This window comes from Melanerpes formicivorus, unplaced genomic scaffold, assembly GCF_026170545.1.
Source record: "Melanerpes formicivorus ecotype bairdi unplaced genomic scaffold, bMelFor1.0.p_v2 SCAF_13, whole genome shotgun sequence".
Taxonomy (NCBI): domain Eukaryota; kingdom Metazoa; phylum Chordata; class Aves; order Piciformes; family Picidae; genus Melanerpes; species Melanerpes formicivorus.
This window is the reverse complement of record NW_027142365.1, coordinates 14,003,121-14,013,652: the sequence shown is the minus strand read 5'-3', so window position 1 is coordinate 14,013,652 and position 10,532 is coordinate 14,003,121. Positions and strand designations below refer to the sequence as shown.

At 46.8% G+C, this 10,532-nt stretch overlaps 1 protein-coding gene across 17 annotated transcripts in view; it reads left to right on the top strand.

Moving 5' to 3' along the window:
• Positions 1-3,059: 3,059 nt before the first annotated feature.
• The window catches only part of PARD3 (par-3 family cell polarity regulator), a 437,461-nt gene continuing 429,988 nt past the window's right edge, over positions 3,060-10,532 (top strand). For 5 of the 17 annotated variants that reach the window (XM_068146248.1, XM_068146250.1, XM_068146247.1 and 2 more), the window contains exon 1: positions 3,064-3,423. In XM_068146248.1, coding sequence (XP_068002349.1) covers positions 3,304-3,423 — 120 coding nt within the window. In that variant the 5' untranslated portion in view covers positions 3,064-3,303. Of the gene's footprint in view, positions 3,424-10,532 lie in introns of all 17 variants that reach the window. The other 12 variants (XM_068146264.1, XM_068146259.1, XM_068146253.1 and 9 more) reach the window with 6 other exon arrangements.

Sequence of the window (10,532 nt, the reverse complement as noted above, 5' to 3'; positions counted from 1 at the left end):
AAATGATTCCAGAGAAGTTCTTTGATGTAAAGGCAGGATAAACTGTGAAATAGCTCTGGAAATCAGCAGCATTCTACTGCCTGAATATTGTTAACATTCAGATAAAAACGACTTCTAGTAATCTTCACTGAGTTGCAAGATTCTCACTCCTTGCATGTTTGCAGTGTCTACACAGGGGCCTTTGAACAGAACTTTAATATTAATCACGGGTAATCCTAAAGCTCTGATTCCCTCCATCCCATGTTCCATCTCCTACTTCTTCTGCCAGACAGATAATTGCCTCTTCACGGAAATCTTCCAGCAATGTACTGGTTAATACATGGTCAGGGTCTATGATATATTAGCCCAGAGAAGCTCAACATCCAGAACCAGATATATGCCACCCATATTGCAATGTGGTGTCCTCTCCTTAAGTACATGGAAAATAGCTGTAATTTTTGTAAACTCTTGCCAATTTTTATCCTGATTAGTATAATCCTTTTCTCATAATCTCCCATAAGAATGTTTTATACTATATTTATCTTACATAACAAGACCTTGGACAATCTTGCAGGCTTGTTACCTTTGTTTGTTAAAGCTCATTCTTCCTTCTAAGATACCAACAAACACAATGCTTGGTAAACTGTGTTCAAAATGTTTTCAGAATGACATGTGTGTAACTCGTGTGTATCTAGTGGGAAAGAGACTCTGACCATAGAGGTCCTCATTCCTGTCAGTGCTATCACTACTCCTGTGTGAGTCTTGAAGCTTTGGCCTTAAATCAGATCCCAGGAAAAACTTACCTTCTTTGTACTTCACTACTGAAGTTTCTCATTTTACACATTTTATAGCAAAACTATCAATATTTATTTTAAAACAATTTAATACATACATATGTATGTATGTATATAATTCTTTTTTTCCAGGAGACTGTTAGAACAGCTGGGAAATCTGCCAAGAAACTTACTAAAGACAGTAAGAGCAGGAATTAAATCCCAGAAAAACATGAAAAACCTGTAGTGGTGTCTGAACAGTGAAATAATTACTGTCAACCAGTAACTGTATCTAATAAGTCTTATAGCAATGTGGTGAAGTTCCTGATATGCAACATTATGTTTCAGCAGATAAATGCAAATGACAACTGACATCCAATGTTGAACATTACTGAGTCCATGCCTCTGTAAAGTTGCTTGATAAAGAGAGTCTGGAAGAGTCTCCATTGATTTCACATTTTTACAGCTGTTTCTGTGAGCTTCTCATGTGATGTCTCTTAAACCAAAGATTTATACCTCTTTCACCCTTTCAAGTAGTTCCTCTTGTGATCACCTAGAAAGTACAGAAACAGCAGGTTAGTGTGAATTATCAGTGTTTTCCAATAATAAACTTGACGAGCTGTGGTCATAAAAATGCAGAGTGTACTCAGTTGTCTCAGTCGTGAGCTGTAAACTGTTTACTCCAGTTTTACTTAGTGTCTACCTTTCTGAATTCCTTCATGCTGCCTTTATTCCACACAAGGGAGCACTGGGAATGTGTTAGCATGTGGCAGATGTGCTTCTTTCCTGCTTTAATAGAGAGATGTATTGTTTTTCATATAGAACTGAGATCCTCTTCCCCATTATTAGTTCAGGTAACTCAGGTGGGTAATGGTAATAAAATTAACATCTAAGCTTAGAATTATCTGTAGGTCAACAGATGGACTGTTTGGTCTCATCAATATCCAAAAGCTTTCTAAAAATGCAATTAACAGAAAAAGTTCAATTCATTTCAATTAAATTGGACCAGATAGACATGGGATTAAACTAATCGTCTCCATTTTCTTCATTGAGAACTGCTAAGTAGAATGTAAAGGGTTAGGGATGCAATTTCCAGCTTACCCTTAAATGGGCAAAATGTCACCTTTGACGTTTAAAGAACATCATTAACTGTGCTCCATAACTGCCCCTTACCTACTAAACCACAGATAGCTTTGTCATTTGCACCAGTTTGAAGTTCTTAAAGTTACTATTACTATTGCTATGGGAACAAGAGTGGGATGCCAGCTGAGATAGCTGCCAGCCAGGGAGCACCACAGATGTGTTGAAGGGCCCTGAAGTAGTAGAGGGATGTTGACGTTATGTGCTACAAAGTTTACCTGAACTTCATGCCTCTAGTACTAGGTTTAAGTTCAGGGGAAAAAAAATCCACACAACAAACTTCCTTTTGTTCTTTCTGCTTTCCTGTCCTATAAACTCCACTTTCACTCAGCAGTTAATTTAAATTGTTCCATTATTTCTGCCCTAAATAAATGTGTTGTCGGGCCACAATGAATGGCCAGTAAGCAGTGCAACTCCATCATCCTCAGTGAAATCCCATGAAAAAATGCGAGTCCTGTCTGTAAACCCTTTGACATCTAACGGCTTTGAGCAGATGTCGGCGGTGCCATTGATGCTGATGTTACTGATGATGAATGTTTCGCTCTGTGTTGGTTCTGTTACGCAAAGAGACTCCCGAAGGGCTCCCGAGGACCACCCGATTTCGTCTGTGTGTGGTGGCCCTCCCCAGGCTGCGGGAGGGTAGCAGAAAGCTGCCGTTCCCCACAGCGCACCTTCCCTCAGGATCAAGCGTCTTGCTCTCCCTGCACTCATGTGTTTGAGGAAGAGGGGCCGCAGGCACTGCCCGACCAGACCCAAGTGCACCAGCGGGGTGAGGGCCGAGGATTTTAAGCGGCTCCTTGTGCCGCTTCAGCCCCCAGTCCCGGCAGGGCAGAGAGAGGTGGCTGCCGCCGCACACACTGGGGCTCGGTTCTGGCACGCCCCCGCCCCGCTGGGACCGAGCGCCGGGCCAGCTGTTTTATTGCTGGCTGCCTGGCCCCGCTAACCATACCCGTTCTGTACCGGGGACTGTCAGCTCCCCCCCTAACTCTGGCCGCACTGCCCGGCGCCCCGCGGAGCCGGCCGACTGCCCCCGCCCCGCCTCACCACCCCACGCCTCCGGAGCGGGGAGGCAGCGCCGCCAGTGCCCCGCCCGCCGCCGCTGCACGCCGGGGCAGGCGTCGAGCAGGTGGCCGCAGGCAGCGCCGCGGCATGTGAGCGGCCCGCGGCTCGCCGCTCGGCCGCGCTCCCTCGGGACGGCAGAACCCACCCCGCTGACTTGCGCTGCCCTCCCCTCGCGGGGCCGGCCGCGGAGGCAGGGCAACCGCAGCAGCGGCCCGGCGGCGGCGGCCGGGGGTTGAGCGCCGCGCCCCGTCGCGGGGCGGCCGTGGCGGAGGGCGGAGGGGAGGAGGAAGAGGAGGAGGAGGAAGGCTGTGCGGGGCCGGAGGGACGCGGGAGCCCTCGGCCGCGCAGGATGAAAGTCACCGTGTGCTTCGGGAGGACGCGGGTGGTCGTGCCCTGCGGGGACGGGAACATGAAAGTTTTCAGCCTGATCCAGCAAGCAGTGACCCGGTACAAGAAGGCGATCGCCAAGGTAAGGGGCGCAGGGAGCGGCGCCCGCGATCAATATGGCGCTTCCCGGAGTGGGTTGGAAAGCGAGGGGGAAAGTCCGGGCTGCCCCGCCGGGGCGGCGGGAGCGGGGCCAGGGGCGGGCGGCAGCGGCGGAGCCCTCCGGGGAGCGTGCACTCGGCGCTGCTGAGGGGAAGCCGCGTTAGGCGGGGAGGGGGGAGCGGTGGGCCGGGGATGGGGGCGGCCCCTCCGCGGCGGCTAGCACGGCCCCAGCGCGGCTCCCCGCGGGCGCCTGGCGGGCCTCGGCCCTTTGTTCGCCAGTGCCTGGCGGCGAAGTGGCGGCCCCCGGGGGTGTCGGGGCCGGGGCCGTCCGAGCTCGGCCGTGTAAGCGCCGCGGGGACCGGCCGTGCCGGGTCTGCCCCAGGGCGGCCGGTGGGGCCGAGGCGCCGCGGGCCGGGCGGGAGTCGCCGCGGAGGGTTGGAAATCCAGCTCCAGGCTTCCCGGCCCTCCAGGCCTGGCAAGGAGGGCGGAGGGAGCGGAGCCCGCCTCAGGGGCGTCCGGTGGCCCCCCGCGGGCCGCCCCTCCTGCGCCGGACCAGGGTCCCGGGGGGCTAGAGCTGCGCGGCCGCCCGCGTATCGGCTGCGCTACCTCAGACCCGGGGGGCTGTGGCGGGGAAGGCTGCGCCTGTGCGTGAGGCATCCGCGGTGCCCCGGGGTGCGGGGAGCGCCGGCCCGGCCCGTGGCGGGGCTGGTCCCGGGTGCCGCCCGCGCCAGCCTCCCTCAGCCCCATGTTGAAATCCGTGTCAGTGGGTGTGCAGGCAGTTGCACACTAGGCTGTCCCTCCACGGAAGACTTGTTGGGCTTTTGGGTTTTATTCTCCTTTTTCTTTTCTCTCTCTTTTTTTTCCCCCATTCTTCTCCCCCTTCTATACTTTCTCTCTGTTGCTGCCAACTTTTTTTAATCAATCGGTTTGTTGGGACGATGTGATCATTGTTGGCTGACAACTTGAGCAGTGCCCTTCCTCACTGCTTTACCATCCAGGCAGTTGTGTGCTTTTCCTCTTCAGCCCTTCTGACACTCTCACACTTCGGAACCTGGAAGTTTTGCTTTGGGAAATGCTGATGCTCATGCTCTTTGAGACCTGCAGTGGAAGAAATACTCTGAGCAGTCTATGGATTGATTTGAGGTGATTCCTGAGAAAATAGAGATAATTTTTCTCGAAGAATTCCAGTTGCTGAGAGAAGTGTAGTTGAGGTTTCCATCACCTCCCCACTTGATTCCTGAAGAACATGGCTTTGGAGAGGACAAGCATGTTCTCTCCATGTTTTTGTTACTTCAGTAACACAGTTGTACTTCTGGCTGGAAAAAGACTAAAATGATTCACTAGGACATCGCCGTGGCTGCATACCAGCTGTTGTTTACATAGGGCAGTCTGCACACAGGAGACAGTGGCTAAAAGTTAAGGTAAACCAGCAAAGGATGAAGTGCATCCCTTGGGGGAGCACTGACTGCCTCATCAGGCCATTCAGACGAGAAGTCTTTGCAGAGTTTGTTGATCAGTGTTATAACACTAATAAAATGAATTATTTTGACGTGTTCTGTTCTAAACTCGTGGCTTGTGTAACTCACATGGCACTGGGCTGCGTGCTGGTTTCCAACTGTTAAATTGCATTAAGGGATGGTAATTACATTCTGCAGTGTAATGTTAACCCTGGAAGTGATTGCAGTAGTGAGCATAGCGGAAACACATGCCAGTGGCCAGGAAAAGGTGACATGATTACAAATGATGTGGGGCTTGTTCAGGAAAGAAGTGGCCCACCTGTGGAACGATGGAAGAATGAAAATGTAGCTCTTCCTTGAATACACTGATGTAGTTACTAAAATGTTTGCAGAGGTGCAGCCAGATTTTGACTGGCCCCTAATCCCCAAAGCTCTCCATAACGTGATGGTTTTTACTTGTTAGTGTTTATGTGGTGGTTATGCTACGTGCCCATGGTACGGACTTGAGGTAGCTGTAATTGCTGAGATTATTTCTCTTATATGGAAATAATGTGGTTGAAAACACAGTAGCAGAGTCCATGGCTTTCTCTGAGTGTTGTATATAGTCCCAGACCTTACTTGTGATGTCCCAGACCTTGCTCCTAACTCACATTCAGTGAAGATTTTCTGCGGTGATGTTTAGGTAGTAAGGAGGTGGATCCTCGGCGTCTCTTAAGTAAGTGTACAATGCTGTTTGCTGTGCTCACTGTAGAGTAACATAGTAATTTATGGTTTCAATGTTAGGATTTCATAGATGACTGTCTTTTTATAGCAGTTAGGTGGTTTCTTTCTATGCTAGTGTAGCAGTACATGACCAAATCACTTCAGAAAGTGATGAGAGGGAATAAAGTAATTCTGAAACTGAGTGGATGAAAGTATGTGTGCACATGTGAAAGTGTGATCTGACAGCTGGTATCAAACAGAGACTGAAATCTACTTCACCACCACTGTGCTGTTACGGAGAAAAAAAAAGTGGAAGGTAATTCAAAATATTTGACTTGAGTTTATGGTTTTCATACAGGGCAACTGGCATTTTCTCATCCTGCAAAATTGTCTCTCCTGTATGAAGCAGTTCTTCAGGAGAACTACTTGAAGTCTCGAAGAACTGAGTTGTCAGCCCTTTCAAGATTGCCTCCCTCTTTGTCATGGTTTCCAGGTTGTGATTAGCAGTAAGAGATCTGTGCACAAGTACTTCTGACATACCTGTGCAGTCATGGTGAGGCAGCCTGGCATTGTGCTTGTGGAGTGCCAGGAGTGAGTAACTTCAAATTTGACCTTGATTTTCTGGCTTGGTATTTAGGTTGAAGAGACATGTTGAGAATGGCAGAAATACTTTTGGAAATAAGTCCATGTAATAGTAAGCTTCTCCTCTCTGTAAAATGTGAAGACTTACAAAGCATGTAGATAACACACCCAGGCACTGCAGTCTGTGGTTTTGATTAGGATTCGTAAACATGAAGAAATTGATTCTGGGTTAACACTGCTGCCAGTAGTAGCTCTTCAGGTACAAGCTACGTTATTAACACATCAGGCTGTTCCTTTGCTTTTATTCCAAAAGAAGCTTTCTGTCTGAAAAACTGATGTTTGAAAAGTCCACCTTGTCCAGGGCAACAATCCATCGTGCTTATGGAAACCTTGTGACAACCTAATGATGCTCTCTGTTTGTGTGGCTGGACTGATGCAGCCTCTGGCACAATTTCTGAGTGAGTCTTAGCTAAATGAGTGCAGTTTGGGCGGGAGGCGTCTGGCTTGAGAAATGGTAGCTGAGTTCTCTGACCCCTACTGGGCAAGGGCTGTGCAGATTTTGTGTGGATGCAATTCTGCTTTTGGCTTCCTAGCAAGTAATTTAATGATTGAAATGTGGTGGGGAGAAGGTAAGAGGGACTTTGAGGGGATGAAGTCAGCCACACCTGTGTGTCTTAGCGCTAATGACAAGAGGTGATGGGCTGCTCCAAAAGAGAGCAGACAGGTGAGATGAGGCATATTTATCAAATGGTTGTCTAGAACCTAATGTTAAAATACAGAAAATTATGATAAAAACATTTAATAAAAAATAAATATTTGTGCATCTTGTGGCTTTGGTTTGATCTAGTTGTAGCCAGAGACCATTCTGACTTTTTTAGTGACTTTTACCTCTCTCCATAATCTTTGTGTGCTTTGGGCTTTTGGGGATATTTTAAGTGTTTTGACTTGTTCTTGCAGAGGCAATGGGTGGGTATATTTTTAATTCAAAAATTAGTGTTTAGATGTTGTCTTTGCTGATAAGAATGTGAAATAGAAAACAATAGGTTTGAGTTGTTCAGTCTCGCATTCAGTCCTTACAGTGTCTCTGGGGCAGCTCTGTTGGATATCCTGTTTGCCATGGACTTGTAATGATGTTGTATATAGCAGGGCTCTTGAGACACCTTTCCCTTCCATCCTACCAAATGCTGTGGGAGATGAAGGTTTTTTTGGGTTTGTGATGTGTGAGACAATGCTTAAAAACTGACATACATTAATGTCTGTGAAAAGAAGTTGTAATCTGCTCTTCAACAGTGCTTGAAGGCTGATAAGAAATGAGAACTCAAGGAAAGTTGGCTGTGTAAGCAAAGGGAACAGGTGTGAAATGGGCATGTACTCAGTTTGTACATAGGCTCTTAGGCCACCCAGAGCTTAAAGCTTCTTGTCTTTGGTGGGTCTGTTATTTTTGGTCAGGGAGGTGTGAGGGGAAGCTCGTGGTCTCAGTGAATGTGTGAAGCTTTTTTTCTGTTTTATTTTTTAATTCTCTTTTCTTCTTTCCCCACCTGACTGGGGCTTCTCAGATCACTTGCTTAAAAGTCATCTCTCAAACTGCAGGTTGTGTCTCCATCCCAGAAAGGAATCACCCCCACCTCCCCACCAATCCCTTCATGATGTTCAGTTGACTGCTGGTTACTTCTAGCTCATACCACCACGATGAAGTCTGTGGGACACCACATTTAGTATTGGCTGGGTAGTACTGCAGTGATTTGCCTGAGGTTAACCAGGAGAGCCCAGATTCTCTGGGGCTGCTGACAATTTTCTCATGGTGGCTCTTGACCTCTTGGCTGATTTGGGCCTCCAACAGCAGTGGTGAAACCCAGTTGACAGGTACCACCACTCTGCTGTGGCTTGGTGAAAGCAATGAACAGCAGTGGAGAGATGCTGATTTTTGCAAGAGGAATACTGAAATGGATTTCTTCCTCTTTAGAAGGCTGTTGTGTGATCTTGCAGTTTGGGAACTGGTGCTAGAAATACAGCAGTTATGGAAAACTTCTTTTTAACATAATTTCTCCTGACTCGCTGTGTGTTTTCAGCCAAGTCAGTTTTCCTGTCATTTGTCCTCACCTGTCAACACAGGTGATTATTATGCACTGCACAAGAAGTTGCAGGGTAAAATTGGGAATGAGCCTTTGGATCAAGTGTGGCAGTGGCTGTGGCTGTGTCTTGCATAGGGACTTTGCTGTACAGTAGTACTGTGCCCCAGTGACCTGTGGCTTGGGAGGTGGGGACCTGCATGAGTCCTGCTGTAACCTGGGCAGGGCTTTGCTGCAGCCTCTCTCTGCCAAGTCTTGCTTGTGTTCAAGCGTCCGTGATAAAAGAGTGAAGGCTTGTCTTCAGCAGGCCTGGGAGCCATGCTGGGCCTGTACCCCTGTTGTTTAAGCAAACGGGGTAAATGCTTTTGGGATTATTCAAGGCTAATAAAGAGGAAGACTGAATTCTGTAGTGCTTATGAAGAAGGATATAATAAGTGGACATTGTGTAAGCCCTTCAGCTCTGAAGGTGTTTTCCGTCAAGGGTATGTGTGGTAATACCATGGTTGGCTGATGGGAGCAGTACCTGTCTGGATGGGATATGTTACTGCTTTCAGTTTGGCATTAGGTGATTTCCCAGCATTTCAGTGTTACTTAACAGTGATCAAAGTGAAGAGTGTGTTTGTGGAAGAGTGGCTTGAGAGTGATTTCCCTTGGAGCAAAGGCACCATTCAGCTGCTGTGGAGAATTGCTGTAGCTCTGAAGAGATGACTCTGCAGGAGCCTGTGAAAGAGCTCAGAGAACAGTTCCTGGAGGCAATTCAGGTTTAGGGAGTTGCCAGCCTTTCTTCTCCGGGGTGATAGCCTTCCACCAGTGGAAAACCATCTGATTCTCATAGCCTTTTGCACTTTAACTTCGGTTATAATGGTCACAGATGTTTTAGTTCTCTTATAAAAACACCACTGGAAGTAACACTTTCTCATTTGTACCGGACTATGACATCTTTTGGTCGTGGCACATTTAATCTGGTAAAATAAGATGGAGTAAATGGGGGGGAAACACTGGTGATGTTAGTTGTCCAGACTATAGTTCATGTAGCTTTAAACCAATTTCCTGGTTCTTCAAAGGAAAACAAACCTTTTCATCCAAGTATAAATTGAATGGATAAAACATGCAACAATGCTGAACCAATGCTTATGTATATTGAAAATACGGTGGAATTCTTCTGACATCAATCCAGACTATAGCACAGATGTTCTCACTCAGAAATATTTTGTGAGCAGTAAGAAAATAAAAAGTGGAGCAAAAAGTATTAAAAAAAAAATCTACTATACTTTATGCCATCTGTGCTTTCTTTTTCTCCCCCCTCATTTTTAATATGCATTATATATTTTCTTTGTTTCTTTGAGGTCGCTTTACTGTAACGCTCAGCAAGCCTGGTACTGGAAGATACATAAAAAAACTACCAAAAGCCCCAAACTGCCTGTGAACTAAGTTGCATAACCTGGTAGTGCTGTTTTAAAAAGTGAGGAAAAATAAATACAGCAGCACAGACCTAGATACTTGTCAAAATTACTGATGTTATGAGTAGAAGAGAAATGATTCAAATTCTAAATTGGGGGAAAAAATAAAGTTAAATGAACATTGAGCATTGAGGCCTTTTGTTTTTGAGGTAATAACTGTAATTTTATTTGAAATACTTTACTAATGCCAGATGTTGTTGTGTTTTTTTTTTCCTTACTGGTAGCCTTAGTTATTTTCTCAAATCGGTTCCAGATACTTATTAAAGCAGATATAATTTTAATAACTTTTTTCTTGCAGTATATGGTGGTCTTTTTTTAATCAAGTAGCAGGCACATGATAGTAAATTATTCCTACTTTAGTATCTTATCATAGACTGATACACATTTATAATATATTTAATCCCAAACAAAAAGAGATTTCTCTGCTAAAACCATTGGGGTAGATCTACACATTATGTCTTAGGGCCAGATTCTCCAGTGAAGGGGAAGACTAATGAAGACCTGTTTCTGTGTGAAGGGGTGGCACTCTTGCTGCCCAGGAGCAGAGAGAAGCATCCCATGGAGCTGGGTCCTGGGATGCTGCTGTGTTCCTGCTCTGGTGCTGGAGCAGTCAGCTGATGTTGCTTCTTGGATCGATGTCTCCAGCTCATCAGGACTTGTAACAGAGACAGGGCTGGCAAAAGGGAAAGGAACGTGGGGAGAAGGGTGCTCTTCTGTAGGGGAGGGAAAAAAGGATGGGATATCCTTGGAGAGTGGTGAAAGCAAATGCTTCTGGGATAATGTTAGATGTGCCTTTTCTGTGCCTGGTGCCTGTCCTTTCAC